General features: G+C 42.2%; 1 protein-coding gene across 2 annotated transcripts in view; it reads left to right on the plus strand.

The window, feature by feature from the left end:
- NSDHL (NAD(P) dependent 3-beta-hydroxysteroid dehydrogenase NSDHL) overlaps positions 1-17,747 on the plus strand; it is a 41,211-nt gene extending 23,464 nt beyond the window's left edge. For both annotated transcript variants that reach the window (XM_085863449.1, XM_085863448.1), the window contains exons 6-7: positions 1,680-1,782; positions 12,038-17,747. In XM_085863449.1, coding sequence (XP_085719575.1) covers positions 1,680-1,782; positions 12,038-12,406 — 472 coding nt within the window. In that variant the 3' untranslated portion in view covers positions 12,407-17,747. The remainder of the gene's footprint in view (positions 1-1,679; positions 1,783-12,037) is intronic.
- Positions 17,748-22,073: the final 4,326 nt, after the last annotated feature.

The following is a 22,073-nucleotide window of genomic DNA, read 5'->3' on the forward strand; positions in this document are numbered from 1 at the left end:
GCCGTCGCCGGGCCAATTGAAAACAGGCTCAACAACGGCCGCTGGTTCCGCCCCGAGTCTCCTCGCACATCGCCGTCCACGACCTTAACGGTGGCCGTCGCCCCACGGCACACACGCGCCAAATGACCCACCTTGTGACAATTCAAACACACGTTGCCTTTATACGGGCATGCACGGCGCAGGTGTCGACCTCCACATCCCAAGCATGTCCGCGGGGTCACCCCGCCGCACGCGTGGCCGCGTGGCGACGTCCGACCCGCATCGAAGGTCGTGCGCGCGTCCCGGGGTGCTCGCGACCCCGCATGGCCGGTGATGGCTCGAACATCCCCGCGAGTCTGCTCGACCGCTGTAGCCGTGCTGACCGCCGAGTCGAATGTAATGGCTTCATCCTTCAGCCGTAAAACCGCTGAAACCATCTTCGCATCTCGTAAACCAGCAATAAAACGATCTCTGAGCCGAGCTGGCCGCTCCCCCAGCGTGAACTTGCAGGCCAAGGAAGAATGCTTAATCCGCGCCACGAAATCAGCGACGCGTTCCTCTGCCCCTTTCGAGAGGCGATCGAACTGGAATCGAGCGAGCTGCAACGACTTCTCCGGCGCCATGTGAGCTTTCATTTTCTCCACAATGTCCCGAAACGACAGCCCGTCATCCCGGGGCCTGTTCGGTGCCACTAAATCACCCAGCAGCCGATAATGCTCCAGCGAAAGCAACGCGAGCAAGATCGACTTCTGCTTGCTCTCGTCGACCACATCGTTCGCGTGGAAATAGCATTCCAATTGCTCCGAAAACAATTCGAAGTCGTCCCCGTCGAAAACGGGCATAAGTCCGTATTCAACCATCCTCGTCAGCCAACTAGAGTGTACGCGGTGCAGTGGGACGCAAGAAGCACGCGGGCCACCATCTACTCCGCTTTATTGCGCGACCGGAAGCACATTCCTGCCATCGCTAGCGGGCGAGGCATGATATACGAAAACCCAATCACGTGACACAGCACACCTGTCCCCACATTTTATAGTCCAGTGAGTACTAGACTCTACTAGTGACTAGACTAGACTCTACTAGTATATGTATCATTTGTGTTGAGTCCCTGTGTTGGGTGATATCCTTGTTTCCCAAAGTGTGCAAGGCATGTGCATGCTCGTGCAACGAACTAGTTTGTGTGTGTTTTGTTTGTGTTCGGGAATCCATATGCATGTTTTTCCTTGTAGATGTTTGTACCGCCTTGTCGCCGTGATGGAATACCAGATCGGTGGAACCCGTTTTGATTTGTGACAGTTTTTGTCTCGTGTTACAATAAGAGTGCACACTGAATTTAGGAGTTTTCCTTTGAATATTATTTCACGTTCTCCACGTTGGATAAGTGGGTGACGTTTATTCCTCTAAAGGAATCGGACCTCGTTTTTTGTTGAATCGGACCTCGTTTTTTTTCTCGCAACACATGAATGTATCTGATGACGTCCAGTTTCACGTCCATCCGAGGAACAGCACATCCATTAGTGAATGTCCCTGACTGTGAAACACCAGGCTAGACAGCTCAGAGGAGAGGGTGCATACCTCTAGATTATCCTCCCAGTCCTGACTGCAAGACTCTAATGTAATTCAATCATCATTGTTAACTTGGCAGTGGTTGCCATGGAAATGTTTCCACATCTGTTGATTGTGATTGTCATTTTCTGCAGTGACGGTAAGAACGTGGTGGATTTCACATATGTGGATAACGTTGTTCTCGGGCATATTCTGGCAGCTGAAACCTTAGAAGAAGGCTCCCCCATCTGTGGCAAGGTAAGCTCATCATGCGAGAAGTTCCACACGAATTAGAACTTTGGTTTGATTTCTGTTGTTTGTGAATGAGATTAATTACTTTTGAAAAGAGGAATTGTACTTCAAGAATGGATACGGTTTAAGAAAATATATATTTTCCACTCGAACATGAAAGACGTTATCTCGTGATTTGGAAGGGGACCGGATCCCTTTTTTCGCTGATCCTGTGATTGATTGTGTACCTCATGAATGTTTTTGCCTTGTACCTCCCTTGATAGACTCCTTATAGTACCTGTCACATATAAAATCTCTTCTTCCCACTTAGTTAAGTATCTGTCATCTGCTCCCATGTGACTGATTTGATGCCCATGACTTGACCATGGGTACCCCAAGCACAAATGTGGGTCAGCCAAGCCATTTTCGATTTTATAAGGAACAAACATGCATACATTACCTTTTATGTAGTAGTGTTGTGGGCCGGGGTTCAGTGGTGAGGACTACCGCTAGATGGAGCAGTTGGGCCGTCTCCCACCGAACACCGGAATTGAAAGGTCATAACCTTCAGATAACTCCGAAGGTCACGGGTCCCTTAGTGGACCGTGGACGCCAATATTTAGACGGTGTGGGGAAGCGTTAATTGTCTAATTCCAATTTACCTAAGTAACCACACCGTCTAACTGCCGGGGAAGCCACACCCTCGGCCGACTTTGTCCGAACCGAGTCGCGATTACCGACTCGGATCCGGCGTAACCGAGCTGGGATTACCAAAGCCTGCCGGACCAAATGAACAATTTACGGCACAATCGGCCTTCCTGACTCTCAAGCCCGAACCATACTGGGTCAATGATAGAAACGACAGGCAACGAGCTGTACATTTAACAGGGGGTTTATTTACAATAATCGGGAAGGGAGACACAGAGCAGAGTTATCACAACAATAATATGCAGGCAATGTACAGTGAGCAAAAGCACTTAACAATTCTACTTAAAGACGGGTCACAGACAGACACACATACACCCAAAAAGAAATGGACCTAGTCGGTCTTTATTCGACCCTTCAGCTCGGGACGGAAGGCGAGCTGAGGGCCAGAGTCTGGCCGGGTACCTTGCCACCTCGTGCGGTTTGGCCGCGTCGAGCGAACCAGGATGAGACTAGCCGCATCGAGCGAACCAGGATGAGACCAGCCACGTCGAGCAAACCAGGATGAGACCAGCCGCATCAAGCGAACCACCAAGCACAGGACCACGGAACCACCGAAAGAACCCCCGAACCAGACACTCCACCAACGAAGCGAGGACCCCGGAGACAGCTCGCGATCTTCCTTATCCCTCCCGTGCGGGGTGGAGGGATCCGCTATGAGGCGGTGAGCCTCTGGATTGGACGAGGGGTTGTCGGGCGATCAGTGGCCTCCCCTCATTGGATGGGAGGAACATTCCACTTTGCGGGGGCGGAGCCGGCACTGAGGTGATGAGCCTCCTGATTGGTTCCGTGGGGATAAATGGTGGCCATCCGTGAATGGAGGAGGTCCGGTGGGAGGGGGCAACAACCACCCTCCCCCCGCACGTCTCTGAGAACCCAGACTGAACAACCAGGGGAGCACCCTATTTCCTATCCATGCTTGTAGCGGGGAGGGGGAATCTCGGGTCGGCTGTCAGGCCGACCGCTGTCGATTGGACGAGCTCACGGTGGGCGGAGGGAACCTCACCCCTGTACGTGATATGTTGCATGTGGGCGATGGATGGCGATGGTGCAAGAACTAAGAGTTTGTGGTTTGGGAGGAAGATTTAAAGATGTAGAAAAAAATCTAGCTCGAAAGAAACCCGCAGCGCACGGACACTTATCAATCCATTAAACATAGGGGAGGGTTCTAACTATAAACACATACTTACCGAAATAACTGAACTGCGGAGACTCTGGCTGTTGTGTGCAAATGGCTGCCAGATTCGTAACAATAGGACTAGCAGGGGAACCCGATGTTTCCAAACAAGGCCGGGTCCCTCCTCCCACCCCACCCTTTACCCTCCCTCTTATCCACTCCTTCCACTCTCTCCTCCCACCCCACCCCTTCCACTCCCTCCTCCCTCCCCCTCCTCCCACCCCCTCCTCCCACCTCACCCCTTCCACCCCCTCCTCCCACCCCTTCAACTGCCTCCTGACTAATTAATTACAGACCCATTCTGTGACCAAACCGATTTTTCTCAAATGTTTGTTTATTTACTTCATGTAACATATGAATTACACGTCCATCAGTTTGTTTATAAGCCTCGCAAAGTCAGGCGAACACCACAGAGACCGATGAACCCTCAGAGCTATGCGGAGCGAAAAATATGCCTGCGATTTCTGGGCGGCTGGAGGCGAAGGCGTGGCCTAGCTAATCGGTGGTGCTTGTGACGCTGGGGGAGAGAGTGGAAGGTGTGGCCTGTAGAATGGGCGGCAGTCATGACTCACAGACACAAACTCATATTTATACATAAGATACAGTTCCTCACAGAGAAGGTAAGTTCTGGGAATTGGACATCACCAGCGAGAAGAACAGGAATGGCTAACACGTCATACGCTTGACTGAAGTCTGCCATTTGTGAAACAGGGACAGTTATACTTGGCAGGAACTAAGCAGTTCTGTTGGCACGGGACCATTCATGCAATGGGGGTGATGAACTCAAATGTATTTCCATTGTGTGACTGAAGTTCCTCCTTGTATGATGATCTATGACTCACACAAGAGTCTGACATTTCAAGACGAGTTTCCTTTGCAAGGGTGCACAGACGTCAGACAATTCCAAAACGTATCCTTTATCAGTTATCCTTGGCAGGGACAAAGCCGTGTCGGAGTTCTAAAGGCACAGCATTGCTAACTTGGTGTTCTTTATGCCATCTTTTGTTATCGCTTGAGATCGCATCGATCCAGTGTAACAAGTCAGGTGGTATTTGCCTTCAGTAGCTATGATATCAGACACCCAAGCTAAATTACTACTGGACTCGTATTGTGGTTAAATACAGTTGCTTCTTTAATCTATGCATTCATTTTCAGAGTTGTTACTGAATGAAAGTCTTTAGATGGTGCTTTTGTCTTGGCAAAACATGAAACATTTCTAATTCATGGGTTTCACAACCTTTGTGACACATTGGAATGCCTTGTTGTACGGATGGTACTTGGGAAGATATTGCAAGCGATGTTTTAGCAGAAATCGGAAGTGAAGTGAGGCAAATAGAACAAATGAGTAATTATCAACTCCAACTGGATCATGACGTGGATGTGGAGTTGCAACAGCCTTATCTCCAGTCCACTGGCAGAACCATGTTAGAGGCTTTATCACAGTTTCAGGGCTCAAGCCACGCAAATGTCACAAGCCCACTAACTGATTAAACTACCTCTCCGCGTCATCTTCGATAAGAGGTTACGGCTCAACACCATCTTAATTGGTGTTCTTTTCCAACTGACAACACTTGACAGTTAACCTGCTTCAGACACTGGCTTCTTCATATCTGTATTTTGTCTCGGTCAGTGAACTCGGCACAACATTTTCTGTGGCACAGAACTGGTGTTGTCTTCTCTGAGCCAAGGATGAATTCAAGTCTATCAACAGCCTCTGTGTACATGTCATTTCAAATTTTCTTTATAATGTGCTTCCTCCTTTCTTTGCCTCGTTCACCAGTTTCATACAAATATTCTTGCGAGTTGGGGAGATGGCATCGAATGCTGCTTCTGTCAAAAACGATAGAGAGGATCCTGTAAGCCCAGATGCCACCTCTCGGGGACTTGATGAACAGTGTAACTGAGTTTGGCTTGCGATCCGACATACACATCAGTTTTTAGCACTTTATGCATCAACCAATACTGGGAGTTAATGCTCATTCAAAGTTCTTCTGACATTATCTCCATAGATAGGTGAGGATAGATTCAATCTACATCATGGAGTCTAGGTGAGCAGATGAATTTTTTTTTAACCAATGGATGCCTCTTCGCTCAGGGTTAAACTATTCTGTTGACTAAATTCAATGAAAAGTGTGAATGAGGTGAATAAAAGGTTTGTAATGAAGAGAACATTGACATCTACAATTTTTTTAGCCATTAATATGTGATTGCACACCAAGTATATAACCCATACGTACGCACCCGACAGGATAGTGCACACCTTGAAGACTTACCTTTGAGCCATCTAGGTCTGCGTTAATTCTCAGCCCAATTTTAAACAATCAGATTGGTGGATCGATGCTTCGCCAGCAAGGCATCACGTTGCAAAGTTCCCTATCCCTCTTACAGATGTGCTGAGGAGCCATTTGCTGTCATTTGATGGTGAACCTTAAAGATGCTACGGCATCTTTTGACAAAGAATAGGTTATCACCGGTATCTTGACCAAATTTTAAATCCCTATCATGACCAGCTCCAGTCAGTAAAACATCAGGCCTGGCCTTCCAGTTCGTGAAAGACTTCAGTCTTTCTTAAATGCTCAATGAGCCATTTACCCCATTCTGTGGGACATTGTGTAGTAAGAAGAAAGAAAAGTAAAATAATACACTTCATCATACAACACATTCGAGCAATATAACAACACTTCATTATATATATATATATATATATATATATATATATATATATATATATATATATATATATATATATATATATATATATATATATATATATACATTGTTGCGGAGCCGGGGTCGGGGCGAGAAGACCACGAGGGGGGGGGGGGAAGCTACCTCGGGTTCCCACCAGACTCTCCGGAATCGCAGGCGGTCGCACACGGATAACTCCGTGACGCGGGGGTTGCTAATCGACCGTGAACGCCAACAACTCAACCACGTGACTTAGGGTCCTCCATATACTGTATACCGGTTACCTAATGGTCACGTGAGCTAATTACCGGGGGACAACATAATTCAATTACTGGATGTTGGGAAAGGGGTGGGGGGGGTTGAGGACTTGGGTTTGGGGGGGTTGAGGACTTGGGTTTGGGGTAGTTGAGGACTTGAAGAATAAAGGGGGAAGAGATGATATAGTTGGGTTGGGGAGGGAAGTCAGAGAAGAGACAGAGTTAGGATTGAGGCTTTTGGGTTGGGAGGAGGTTTAAGGATTTGAAGAAAGGGGGAGGGGACGGTATGGTGGTACCGGGGGGGGAGTGCAGGAAGAGGACAGAGCTGGGAAGGGGGGTGAGGACGTGTGTGTGTGTGTGTGTGTGTGTGTGTGTGTGTGTGTGTGTGTGTGTGTGTATGTGTATGTGTGTGTGTGTGTGTGTGTGTGTGTGTGTGTGTGTGTGTGTGTGTGTGTGTGTGTTTTGGGGACCTAAAGTCACATTTTACATTATGCAGAATTTCCATGGGTCACAGATAGTCCCTTCGGTCTTTTGGGTATTTCGGCCTCTATTTTTCGGCCTCTGTATTTTCGGTTATCGGGGTCTTTTGGTTCATCTATGGGTTTTGGTCTTTTGGGTCGTGTATGTGATTGAGGGGGTGGTTCAGGGGCTTTAAGGTATTTTTGGGGGTCTTTTGGGTCTTTTTGACCCTCAGGGTCTTTGGGTCCTCTGGATCTTTGGATCATTGGGGTCATTTGGGTCCTCGGTGGGGAGGGGAGGAGGTCTTTTAGGTGCTCTGGGTACTTTAGGTTAAGTGTTTCATTTTCCAATTGTGGGTGATATCAGGTTATCTGTCCAACCAATGGGTGAAGTATATATATATATATATATATATATATATATATATATATATATATATATATATATATATATATATATATATATATATATATATATATATATATATACACACACACACACACACACACACACACACACACACACACACACACACACACAAGGTGTCCCAAAATCACCTAGGGATTTAGAAATTAAATAACATTTCTGTTTTTTAATAATTTGTTTTTCTTTTTTTTTTAGAATTTAGATTAACATTTGGAAATTACCCACGGAAAAATTCACAACTGAACAAAGAACCAAAATCGTGGAATTTTATTTTAAATTTCATTGATCAATTATATATTCTCACCCAAAGAGGATGGACACCGAATAATTTCACGAAATTCAGAAATTTATTGGCCATCACATTCTCCTGATTTGACGCGTCCTGATTATTTTCTTTGGGGTTACCTAAAGGAGCGTGTATACATCAATAAGCCCCAAACAATTCAGCAGCTCAAGGACAACATCTGTGCAGAAATTTGAGGGCTGCAGCCAGAGTTATTGTCCGCTGTTATGGAAAATGCTGTCGAAAGAGCCTGTCTCTGCGAAGCCGATAATGGAGGACATCGAAGCTGCATCATTTTTCATAAATAAAGCAAATTAATTTCCATTTTGTAAATTTTCTTTTGATAAAAAAATGATCATAAATTATTAAAAAAACAGAAATGTTATTTAATTTCTAAATCCCTAAGTGACTTTTGGGACACCCTTGATAAATTGTGTGTTAAATTGATTTAAAATTTTGTGGAAACTTCATTTTTAGCTCACCTGTTCGAAGAACAGAGAGCTATAGCGATACCCCCGGCGTGAGCGTGAACGTCAGCGTGAAAATGTTAAAGTTTTTGGTGCAAGTTATTTCCTTTCTAATGTTTTTATCTACCACACTATTTTTTACTGATTACAATATTTTTTTTACTGATCAGACTTCACTGCAATGCTTTATAAAAAATATTATTAGACTAGTCTTTTAAAAACGATAAATGTATAAACAGGCGAGCATTGGGTGGCTTTGACACCAACTCTCTGGTTTGTTCTGTGTTCATTCTCTCTCTGCTCTGCCCCTCCCTTTCTCCAAATCTCCTTAACTGCAAAAGACTGGTGCTTTCTCTCGAACATGTGCACACACTCCCTCAACGGTGACTGCCCTATGTTGCACCACCATTTTGCGGTGGGCAGTATAAATACCTGAGAGCTTTGGCTCTGAGTAAAACCAAGAGTTCAACATAATTCACGTTTTTAAAGTCCAAGAAATAATTTTACATTGATAGATTATCTTACTTTTACTGTCCCTGGGGATGGTTCTTTGGTTGGTATATATTATATATTACAAGCAGGGGTACCCGGCATTGCCGGGCAACGTCGGGTCCCTCTTCCCCCTCCACCCCACTCCTTCCCCTGCCTCCTCCCACCTCACCACTTGAGGGATTAATTCAGGGGTCTCCAACCTTTTTGGGCGGAGGGCCACAAAACCAAAGTGGTGAGGGGCGGAGGACCGCACCCCAAAAAAGGACGCTAAATTCCGGGGAAAAAATATATATATATAATTAATATGCGGAAATTTAAACAAAAATTACTGCTGAATATATTTTTCTTGCCAACGAATATGATAAATGAATAATTGTGTTAAAAACACGTGTCTAATATGAATCAAAATCATAATAAAAATTACAGAACGCTTTGATCATTGACCCTGACAAATTGGCAGTATCGTGGGTCGCATTGTAATGTAAACTTAATATGGCACCGCAGGCCGCATAAATCCGTCTAAGGGGCCGCAGGTTGGAGACCCCTGGATTAATTCATCGATATGGCTGAAATAATGATGCTATAGATGTTTATCCTCATCACCATGTCATGAATCTGGGGTGTGTTCAGTTACCAAGTTTCTTGTGGAGCGCTTGCCAAGTGGCTTAAGCACTCAAGCAAGCACTCCATGAGAAACTGTTAATAAGGAACGGCTGGCTTAGCACGCGCTAGCTAGCTGCTTGGTAACAACACACCACTGGACATCTCAACAGTACATACAAAACACTGACAAAAGGACTTTAAAGAAGAAAAAAAAAAATTAAACACTTCCAATATTAATCATGAGTATTTTTGTTGTAATGAAAACGTACCTTGTTCAGACCCACACATCCACCCACAGACACAAACTCAGCTTGGTATATTAGATTAGGCGACAATGAGACACCTCGCACAAAACTGCCATGTTTGCATGTTTCCTACTCTTGTTAATCTATTCTTCTTCTTCTTCTCCCTCTCGTGGTAATCAGCAAATAAACTTTCTATCCTCTATCATATCATTTTTCCATAAGTTTTGGTATGTTATAAAAAAAGGCTCCAATTACTGGGGCATTCCTGCTGTTGTAGACATCACTGTGTGATGACGTCATGTGTAGGGATATCTTTTTTTCATGCTTCGTACGGAAGCAGACACAGGATGTTTTTCTTGTCACAGTCATTGTAAATTCTGGTAAACAAACAATGAGTATAAGCGACGCGTCACTGTCTCGCATACAGAAAGTAACTGCGTTTGACATCCCACAGTTATTTTATTTTTCAATGAAATATCACTATTTTCTTTCCTCTGTATAATATGAGAATTAATATACCTTCGTTTGGATGGTGTATACGAGACCGCTGCCGCAATCGCTGCGGACAAAACGTGCATTACCTCGTTTGAGTTGTAATCAAAATGTACCTTTGTTTCCTCAAAACGGTATCTTCATTTAATGAGAGAAGATGCGTTGTTCAGTCTTCAAATGTACACGAGTCCTTTAAAACGTTCTGAGCTACATGGAGAGAAAAAGATGGTGGTGATTTCTGGACGGCTTGGCCTGTAGAATGGGTGTAGCTGATGACCCACAGACAGACAGACAGACCCACAGACATGAACTCGGCTTAAGATATTATAGATATAATCACATTCAGTAATTAATATATTTTGGTTTTCAAGGTCTCATGTCATCCACAAGCCAACTATGCCAGGTTCTTATAATCCCAGAAGATCCTTCAGAGTAGAATGTGTAACATTCGTGAAAATGGTTCGATCAAAACAAACACATCAGAACATGATCGAGTTGTCTTCTTCTTCAGGATATTGTGTTTACGATGACCAATGCAAGCTGATATGACAGACAGCTTGACTTGGTTAGGGAATGTTGTGCCCTGAGATGAGCTTTAATGTAATGTTAAATAACGGATATCATTGTGATTTTCATTATGAAAATTTGTATTGAGCTTATTGTAACATCATGTTGACTTAAAAACAGCAGGGAAAGAACACCATTGGAATTTGTAGCAATTGTGGAATTCCACAATAAGAAAGGTACACACACCGGACATACCGGTACCACGAAGATACAAAACAAGAAACGATAAATGGATGAAGTTGTGTGGTTGGTTTTGGCAAGCAAGTTTATCCTGTTTGTTCTGAATCATGTGCACTAGAGGAAGAGTGGTCCTGCTGAGGAGCTTTGATGTAGGTTGAACTTGCGCCAAGTGTCCAATTAGCCTCCTTTCTCGAACCTTGGCCTGGCTGGCTTTCATGGCAATGGTCCAGCAGTAGTGTGGGGCGGCATCACTCCGCTTCTAAACGTTCCACACCAAAGTAAGATATGGAAAGCAAGCATGCTTATTGACCTTGCAGAGAGAAGTGAAGATGCAGGGGGAGGGGATAATTTTTAAATATAAAGTGTCATGCAAAAGACCTTCTGACTTGACTACAAGGGCATGGTTGGTTCTCAGAAACAAAATACAAATGTCATGAAAAATTCAGCGAAAAGTGATAGGGTGAGTTGGACCTCCGCTCTGATGTTTCCTGGGCGTTCCTTGATGGCAGAAACTGTGGGCAACGAGATTGGTGGAAACATTTGTGCCGTTTGATGCCTTGCACATTGGGTTTTTGTTTTGTATGCCTTGTCGAGGCTCGCATGAGAGCTAACACACAACGCACAGCAATGGGGGGCATGAAACAAGTGGGTGGGAGAGGGAAGGACAAAACAGTGGGGAACAGAGACATTAGATCTGTGGAAGGGAGAAGGATGGGGTGGGGAACATGGGGTATGCAAGATGGACACTAGAGGGACTTTCAAGAAGGAAAGCAGGGAATTTGAAGGAGGTGGGTTTGGGGTGGATTAACAGGAGTAGAAAAGATCGAGGTTTTGGATGGGGTAAGATAAGTGGTGGTGGTGAACTGCTATTTTGAAGGCTTGGTTAAACCCAAAGTTTGTTTGGCCGAGTTGTTGCACTTCAGATTGGCTCTCCTGGTTGTTCACTCAGACCCATGCCACTCTTTTAACCAGTGTGGCCACTCCTCATTTTCATAAATGCCAAGGTGAGCCAATGAAAAAAGCCAAGAATTCACAAGGTTTCGGAAAAGCAATGATAATAGAAAACCTATACGCCAAGAAAACCTATAGAAAACCAAGACGCCAAGGTGAACAACGAATAGCCAAGATCTTGTGAAAAAGCCAAGGAGTGGTCACACTGCTTTTAACACCTCATCATGCTACTCTTCTTCTTATACAGGTTAACCATGCTCTTTTACCTTGTCTGCCTTTTTTTTTTACAGGCATACCATGTGACAAACGATGAACCAATCTCCTTCTGGAATTTCATGGGCCAGATGCTTCAAGGCCTAGGTTATGAACCTCCTCGGAGACACATCCCCTACCTTTTAGTGTACTCATTCGCACTCATCCTATCCTGGCTGTGCATGTTGCTGCGCCCATTAATCCATCTTTCACCCGGTACCTTCACACCAATGCGTGTGGCTCTCGCAAGCACACACCATTACTACAGCTGTGAAAATGCCAAGCGAGACTTGGGCTATAAGCCAATTGTTTCCTTGGAAGAAGCTATCGCAAAGACCATCAGGAGCTACCCAAAGCTGCGCCATCGCTCATACTCATCTTCAAACAGAGAAAGAATATGGAAATGAGTCCTGTCACATTGATCTATCATTCAAGTTAGAAAAAAAATAGTATTATATATACGCCAACCTATGATCATTGCAGTCCAACCACATTGTAATCCCTCAACTGCAAATGTGACCATTCTCACAAACATCTAATAAATAGCAATAGTTTATAAATCCCCAATCAACTTTAATCAATCAATTTCAATTTCTTCATACATGTCATATACACATATCTTTATAATTTGTTTATACACATCATACACACACATATCTTTATAATTTGTTTATACACAACACACACACATATCTTTATAATTTCTTTATACACAACACACATATCTTTATAATTTGTTAATACAGAACACACACATATCTTTATAATTTGTTTATATACAACACACATATCTTTATAATTTGTTTATACACAACACACACATATCTTTATAATTTGTTTATACACAACACACACACATGTCTTTATAATTTGTTTATACACAACACACACATATCTTTATAATTTGTTTATACACAACACACATATCTTTATAATTTGTTTATACACATCACACACATATCTTTATAATTTGTTTCTCCACATCACACACATATCTTTATAATTTGTTTATACACAACACACACATATCTTTACAATTTGTTTATACACAACACACACATATCTTTATAATTTGTTTCTACACATCACACACATATCTTTATAATTTGTTTATATACAACACACATATCTTTATAATTTCTTTATACACAACACACACATATCTTTATAATTTGTTTATACACAACACACACACACACATATCTTTATAATTTGTTTATACACAACACACACATATCTTTATAATTTGTTTATACACAACACACACATATCTTTACAATTTGTTTATACACAACACACACATATCTTTATAATTTGTTTATACACAACACACACATATCTTTACAATTTGTTCATACACAACACACACATATCTTTATAATTTGTTTCTACACATCACACACATATCTTTGTAATTTGTTTATACACAACACACACATATCTTTATAATTTCTTTATACACAACACACACATATCTTTATAATTTCTTTATACACAACACACACATATCTTTATAATTTGTTTATACACAACACACACATATCTTTATAATTTGTTTATACACAACACACATATCTTTATAATTTGTTTATACACAACACACATATCTTTATAATTTGTTTATACACAACACACATATCTTTATAATTTGTTTATACACAACACACATATCTTTATAATTTGTTTATACACAACACACACATATCTTTATAATTTGTTTATACACAACACACACATATCTTTATAATTTCTTTATACACAACACACACATGTCTTTATAATTTGTTTCTACACATCACACACATATCTTTATAATTTCTTTATACACAACACACACATATCTTTATAATTTGTTTATACACAACACACACATATCTTTATAATTTCTTTATACACAACACACACATATCTTTATAATTTGTTTATACACAACACACACACACATGTCTTTATAATTTGTTTCTACACATCACACACATATCTTTATAATTTCTTTATACACAACACACACATCTTTATAATTTGTTTATACACAACACACACATATCTTTATAATTTCTTTATACACAACACACACATATCTTTATAATTTGTTTATACACATCACACACATATCTTTATAATTTCTTTATACACAACACACACATATCTTTATAATTTCTTTATACACAACACACACATATCTTTATAATTTCTTTATACATGGCATACACAAAAATCTTTACAATTTGTTTATACACAACACACACATATCTTTATAATTTGTTTGTACACATCACACACACATATCTTTATAATTTCTTTCAACATGGCATACACACATATCTTTACAATGTGTTTATACACATCACACATACAGATCTTTATAATTTGTTTCACTACACAAAATATACTTTCACCATGTCATTTGACATCCTTAACAGAATGACCCATCTGACCCCCCATCTTTGGAGTTTGTTTACAAAAAAGTCTAATATGTCTCCTATGAGGAAGCATACTTTGGGGGCACTAGAAACTTGGCGTCTGGTCGTTCAACTCTGGAGCATTAATGCGCTAGCACCAAAAATGTTGAGATTTTCGATGGATGCAAAGCGAAACAAAGGAAAATCATGTTTTTGGCTCCTGTTACGTCAAAAATAGGCCCACAGAGTTCAGATTTCACTGAAATGATACACATGTCCTCGACTACAAATGAAAAGATAATGTGTGGTAATTTTTTTTCATTTTCGTTCCAAAAATAAGTGATTTTTTTTTTGTTGTTAATTTTTGTTTTTTACTTTCACTTGGGTCATTTTTTCAAGTTTGGGGCCATTTTAGAAGTATTTCAGAGAGAACAACCTACCCAAAACCTATTTTAAAAACTGCCCAAAGGCATAGGCTGCAATTTAAGGGGTAAATCTTGTCTTTGTAGAAAAATGAATAAATTATGGCCAATCTCTCTAAACTGACCCCTTAATTGTCAGAACAACCCCTGATATCAACAGTCACATAGCTCTACAACTATTCAACATAGAAAGGTAATTCTGGTGTCCAGCTAGGTATTTAGCTAGCTAGGTATTTGGGTATGGAGAATCGATTTAAACTAAAATCAGACTAATCATAGCACTCCTTATTAGCATTACTCCAAAATGGCCACCTCAACGACTGCCCTAATTACCACTGGTATCAACAAGGTGAAATACCATGTAATATCAGCACAAACAATTACTGACATGAACCAAATTGTTCATATTCAAGAAAGTTCAGAGGTAACTGGATCATTTGGTCCATAGAATCGAATTATCCTCTTTCTCTTCTTCGTCCTCGTATTCGGAAACATCACTGCCGTCTGCATTCGGGTGTCCTTCATCATTGCTTTCAGCCTCAGCCTCAACAGATGCTTTGTCATCATAAATCAAGTCTTTTGGCATGGCATCACCCTCAAACCACTTGAGAGAAAGCTTGCCATCACGAAGGATCTATCCATGCTCAAGTGGGTCCCAGGGATCAGTCAGGTTGAAACAATGCAACCATCGATGTGTGATGAGGTTGGTGCACTTGAGCTTCTGCTCCAGGAGTTTGAAGTATGGTGGAAGCATTGCCGCTTCCATGGATTTGATATTGCTGAGCTTCTTGGTTTGCTTCTTTGCCAGAGACCTCTGAGAGCTTCAACCGAGCCTCATCGACTGTTTTACATTTTAGCTTTGTGGCACCATAAATGGAGCACACAAACTGTTCCAGATTTGTACAATCGCTTTGGTCTATAGTCTGTTCATGCTCTGGATGAGCGAATGCCTGCAGCGACTTCGGTTGAGCGGTCATGATGTTGAATGGCTGCACATTTCCTTTCCGATTGAACGCAGTGGTGTAATCACAACCGGTGAGTGTAATCACAACCAGAAGTCTTTTGTTGAAGTGCCATGGCAGGTGAGAGAGGTACCCACACCCAGCCAACTGGCATGATGACAATTGAAGTTTCCACATATGAGGAAGAGAGAGTTGGGATGAGAGGATAGAAGTTGGTCCACGTTTTCGGAGAGCGAGATGTAAATGGAATCATCACCGTTTGGTGGACGGTACAACACACATATAAACATGAGGTGGGAGTGGAGGGGAAGCCGTAGCCAGAGGTATTCCTGGGGTGTGGGGGAGTGAAGGCCCTGCATGGTGAGGGAGGAACAGAGTCTTTGATGAAGAGAGCAACTCTGCCACCAGGACGAGGTTCAGGTCTGTCATACCGGAGGAGGGAGTAACCAGGGAGAGATACTATGGAGTCAGAGACATCTTGAAGGAGGAAAGTTTATGTTCAGCAGAAACTGTGGGCCCATTTGTGACATCACAGGAGCAGAAAACGTGATTTTCCTTTTTTTTGTTGCTTGGCTTGCTTCGAAAAATCACATTTTTGGTGCTAGCACAGTAATGCTCCGGAATTGACCGACCAGACGTTTAGTTTCTAGTGCCCCAAGGTACGCTTTATCCAAAAAAAAAAAAAACAACAACATGGGATTTCGACTTTTTTGTAAATAAACTCCCTTAGCTGGGGTTCTACATGTATATGTTTCTTATAACCAAGGCCAAAATACTGTTGTGTTTTCATGTAATGTAACTCTCATGGAGAAGCGATGAAGGTTCGTTGATTAAAAAAAAAAAAAATCAAATCTCACCAAAGGCAGCAGTATTGATTATTTTGATTCCAAGCTTTTATAAACCAAGCTAGTCCCAGTGCATTACCATGTTGCTATCGGATTTGCAATAAAAACCCAGCTGGCTTATTGATGACCTTCACATGTACACATCATGATTGACCTTCAAATTGATTGGTACAATTTGGGCAGGTCACCATAATGCTGTTTCTAAAGGGCAGCATGACCCACATTCACCAACATGTTTCATTGGTTGTTGTCTCCATGTGTGGGTTTCAGAAAGTAGAACGGAGCCCTCCCAGGTCTTGAAGTGTGTGTTTTTTTTATAGACATATAGTATATTATACAACAATTCTATCTGATTCTTGTACACATTTTATAACAAGCAAAATTATACTGTAACTGGTTTTATGGTATCGGGTGTTCAGGTTCATTTGTGCTGTGTTTTAACAACAAAGTTGATCCAAAAGTCATGTTTGTTCCTGATGTTCACTTAATGCCATGAGTGATGTCATGCTATCCCCAAATAGAAACAGCGTAGCCTTGAAGGGGTTATCGAACCGGTATCATCGTGTTACCTTGTTCATTGAGGAGTTTTCGCATGTGACATTGCCTAATAATACGTTTTTCTATAACAACGTGCTTTGTTTTCGATAGGCAGAGGTATCCTTTTGGTTCTGCATATTGTTCTCATGGTGGCGTTTCCTGAACAATGCTGTTCCAGCATAATTTGCAAGTGAAAAGGTATCCTTAGTTGTGAGTTTTGAGACATTTTTTTTAAATTTTATCCTTCTCTGTTGTCAGATTGACATGATGATACATTGGTGCCAGCTCCATGCCATGATCCCAGCTGTTACTGCATCCCATAGAGCCTCCGACAGTTTCAATAAGCAAATAATCTGTTTATTTTTAGTCATGCTGAATGCGTTGACCAGGTGCTTCGACAATTTGAATGGCTGATGAAAATCTGGCAATTGTGCTTTGAGTTATACAATATTTTTATGTTGGAACTTGTCTGTGTTTTGATTGTGATCACTTATCTTCTGTCATGTGAAGAGAGACCAGCATTAGAAAAACTACATGCATTTGTGTCCCACAATATTTCAGTAAAATGTTACCGCTCACACTTTATGGTCCTAATTATTTCCATCTTCTTGTGGTGTCGGTTGAAGGGGAAATTTGGTCCAAGTCCTTCATGCACCAGCTGGTGAGGCCTGACGTTTGAATGGAGCCGATTTGGACAGGAAGTAATATTTTGTTCAGGGTGCCATTGATTACTTGTCTACTCTTCATGAAGGACACCATGGGATCTTTAATGTCCACCAACAATGCCAGTGGATGGGACGTCCGTTCAACCTCAAACCGAGGGGTGGCACACCTTGTGATGCAACGCCAGGCCTGTGAAACACCAATTTGGCAGACTCGTGAGTCATTCGTGGAACGTTTTGAACGCCCCCACATACAAATCATTTTTATAAACCACATGTACATGCGGTTGGTCAGGACTTTCTTCTCGCAGACAATAGTATTATCCTGGAATATTTAAGTGTTTTAACAGTGTTGAAGCTCATGGAGAAGCTCGAATACAGACCTAACGAAGAGGGATTACGGTAACACACCAAGGGTCAAAATAGAGGGAGACAGTGTATGCTATGAATCTGCATCGTCTTCCATTTCACTTCCTCTGACTTGTCACAAAAATGTGAAAAATCACTCATGTATTTGTGAATGAGCACATGCAGATAGACAGACAAACAAAGTGAACCAATTGTTCCTGTGAACATAAAGCAGTTCAAGAGTTCTGCAATGTGTTGTGTCCACAAGTGTGTTGACACTTCCGGGGCATTAGAACTCTAACACACAACTATGTCAGGAACCATGTTATGTCAGGGCCTTGAAAGTGAGGCCCAGCAATAATCCATCACAACACGGCTTGTCTGTTAATGGGAGTCTTGATGATGAGGCCCAGCCATGATCCATCACAGCATGATCTGCCCATATTTGGGGGCCTTGAGAGAGTGGCCCAGCCATGATCCATCACAGCACAGTCTGCCCATATTTGGGGGCATTGAGAGAGTGGCCCAGCCATGATCCATCACAGCAAAGTCTACCCATATTTGGGGGCCTTGAGAGAGTGGCCCAGTCATGATCCATCGTGACAAAGCCTGCACATTCATGTGGGCCTTGAGAGGGAGGAGGAGATTGGGACCATACTCTGTGTAGAGCGTTGGTGCTGCTTAAGCAGTCTCCTTGGCTGTTGGGCACAATCCTGGATGGGTCGCCACTCTGACACAGTATACCAGCATACTGGCACTCATTTTGCCGACCTCGGAAGGATGACAGGCAGAGTTAACCACACCTGGTATTAATTCAACAGCTGAACGGAATTTGAACTCAGGACCCGAGGATCTAAAGTCCACCACCAGAACCATTAAGCCAACACCAGGCATAAACACCATTGAGAGGGAGGCCCAGCCATGATCCATCACAGCATGTTTTAGCATGCTCATTAAAGATCTTGGACATAAATCACCTGCAGTACAAAGACAATGGTATGCATCAGTGTAGTTTCACATGAATTATAAAAAATTGAGTAGACAAAAGGACAAACATATGGCAATGGGATTTGAACTTAGTTTCCTGTACCCATCAGCTGTTCAGTTTGATAGGATAATTCATCGTAATGTGCTAGTTCATCTTTACCCTGTACACATTTTGTGAAAACTGAGCTTCGCTCCACGTGCTTTGTGTAACCACACTCTACTCTTACATTTCTAAATACGCTCAGACATGAAGGGACCTTTCACGTAAATTGGGCAATTATCTCCAGCTGCACATATCATGCTCTAAGTAAAATAATATTGTGATAAATAATCTTGGAACTTTCATTATCACACATTGTATGCCATGTTTTTGATAAGCCAAGCTGTATATTCCTATATTTTTAAGTATGACAAAAACAGAATGGTTAACAATTCAGAGCCCAAGTGGGGAATTATATATTACAGTAGATCTGAGAACCAGTGCAAATAAACTCACTCACTCTCACTCACTCACAGCATCCTCACAGTTAAAATAGTTTTTTCTGTTCCTTCAGAAACGTGGGAGATTAACAAGTCTCTCAATAAATGTACATCATTCAAAATACATTGGTAATTGTTCATACGTAGTAGAAGTTTACCTGTGTAACCATATTTATTACCCTGCGCAAGCCAAGCAAAATGCAGGATGAAGCAATTGGTTCACTCTGTCTGTGTGTCTGTCTGTCTGTCTGTCTGTCTGTCTGTCTGTCTGTCTGTCTGCATGCACACAGAGGAGCATGGTAATTGGGGTACTCTGTCTGTCTGCCTGTCCGTCTGCACACAGAGGAGCATGGTAATTGGGGTACTCTGTCTGCCTGTCTGGTAGTGAAACAAAATTGAAAATCATTACAAAAAGGAAACAATGTTTCCATGGACATCATAAGAGACACAAACAACAGGCATGAATAACTAATTTAATGTGTTGAATAAGGTGGTGTAAAAGACGGTGAATCAATGGTGGTAAACTTCTGATTTGATTGTTTTTTGGGTTTTTTTGCTACAGCCTTTGAAATCTTTATTTTATTTCAATTTAATTACAAACTTGAACACTAAAACCCAAATCACCATGTTGGCACTTTGAAAAAAACCTGGAGTTTAGCAATACTTGGAAAAAAAATATTATGGACAAATGGTGGCTCGTATGAAATATAGATCGTGCTCGGAAACGCAGAGCAAGAGTTTAGAAGACCCTTTCCATGCCCTTTTTCTCAAGACTGTGCAGGGAAAGGTGTTCTATGCACTGTAGTTATTGACCTGTTTGTGAACTATCAGGACACCCGTCAAACGCAGACAAATCTCTGGTGTCTTCCTTTTGATTTTACAGCAATCAAAGTGGATGAAGGGTGTGTGTGTGTGTGTGTGTGTGTGTGTGTGTGTGTGTGTGTGTGTGTGTGTGTGTGTGTGTGTGTGTGTGTGTGTGTGTGTGTGTGTGTGTGGAGAGAGATCAGAAGGGGTCATTTTTTGCATTCGCTTGGGAATGTCTGCGATTCTATTTTAAAATGTGTTTCACAGTGGAAAATAATCTGCTTTTATGCAAGAAACCGCTTGATTAACTCATTCCCCAGAGAAATAAACGAGCATAACTCCAATGTAAATTTAAAAAACACACACACATATATATATATATATATATATATATATATATATATATATATATATATATATATATATATATATATATATATATATATATTTCTTCTTCTTCTTTCGGCTGCTCCCGTTATGGGTCGCCACAGCGAATCAACCGTCTCCATTTTGCTCTATCCTCCACATCTTCCATTGACACTCCAAACACCTGCATGTCCGCCCTCACCACATCCATGAACCTCTTATTTGGCCTTCCTCTTCTCCTCCTGCCTGGCGGCTCCATCTTCAGCATCCTTCTCCCGATATACTCCGTTTCCCTCCTGTGCACATGTCCAAACCATCTCAATCTTGCCTCTCTCACTTTGCCTCCAAACCGTCCTACCTGCGCAGTCCCTCAAATATACTCATTCCTTATCCTGTCCATCCTCGTCACTCCCAACGAGAATCGCAGCATCTTTAACTCTGCCACCTCCAGCTCCGCTTCCTGTCTTTTTGTTAGCGCCACCGCCTCCAAACCATACAACATAGCTGGTCTCACTACCGTCTTCTATACTTTCCCCTTAACTCTTGCAGCTACCTTTGTCACAAATCACTCCTGCAACTCTTATCCACCCACTCCATCCTGCCTGCACTCTCTTTTTCACTTCTCTCCCACACTCTCCGTTACTTTGGACAGTTCATCCCAAGTATTTAAACCCATCCACCTTCCCCACCTCAACTCCTTGCAACCGCACCATACCACCACCCTCCCTCTCATTTACGCACATGTACTCCATCTTACTCCGACTGACTATCATTCCCCTTCTCTCCAGTGCGTACCTCCACCTCTCAAGGCTCACCTCAGCCTGCTCCCTACTCTCCATACAGATCATGATGTCATCCGCGAACATCATAGTCCATGGAGACTCCAGTCTGATCTCGTCCGTCAACCTGGCCATCACCATTGCAAACAGGAAAGGGCTCAGAGTCGATCCTTGGTGCAATCCCACTTTTACCTTAAACCGGTCCGCCATTCCTACCGCACACCTCACCGCTGTCACACTGTCCTCATACATATCCTGCACGATCCTCACATACTTCTCCACCACTCCCGACTTCCTCATACAATACCACAACTCCTCTCTTGGCACCCTAATATAAGCTTTCTCTAAATCCACAAACACACAATGTAACTCCTTCTGGCCTTCCCTATACTTCTGCATCAACATTCTCAAAGCAAACATCGCATCAGTGGTGCTCTTTCCTGGCATAAACCCATATTGCTGCTCACAAATTGTCACCTC

Source organism: Eptatretus burgeri, chromosome 18 (genome assembly GCF_056783735.1).
Source record: "Eptatretus burgeri isolate ZD-2024b chromosome 18, Ebu_testis_v1, whole genome shotgun sequence".
Lineage (NCBI taxonomy): Eukaryota > Metazoa > Chordata > Myxini > Myxiniformes > Myxinidae > Eptatretus > Eptatretus burgeri.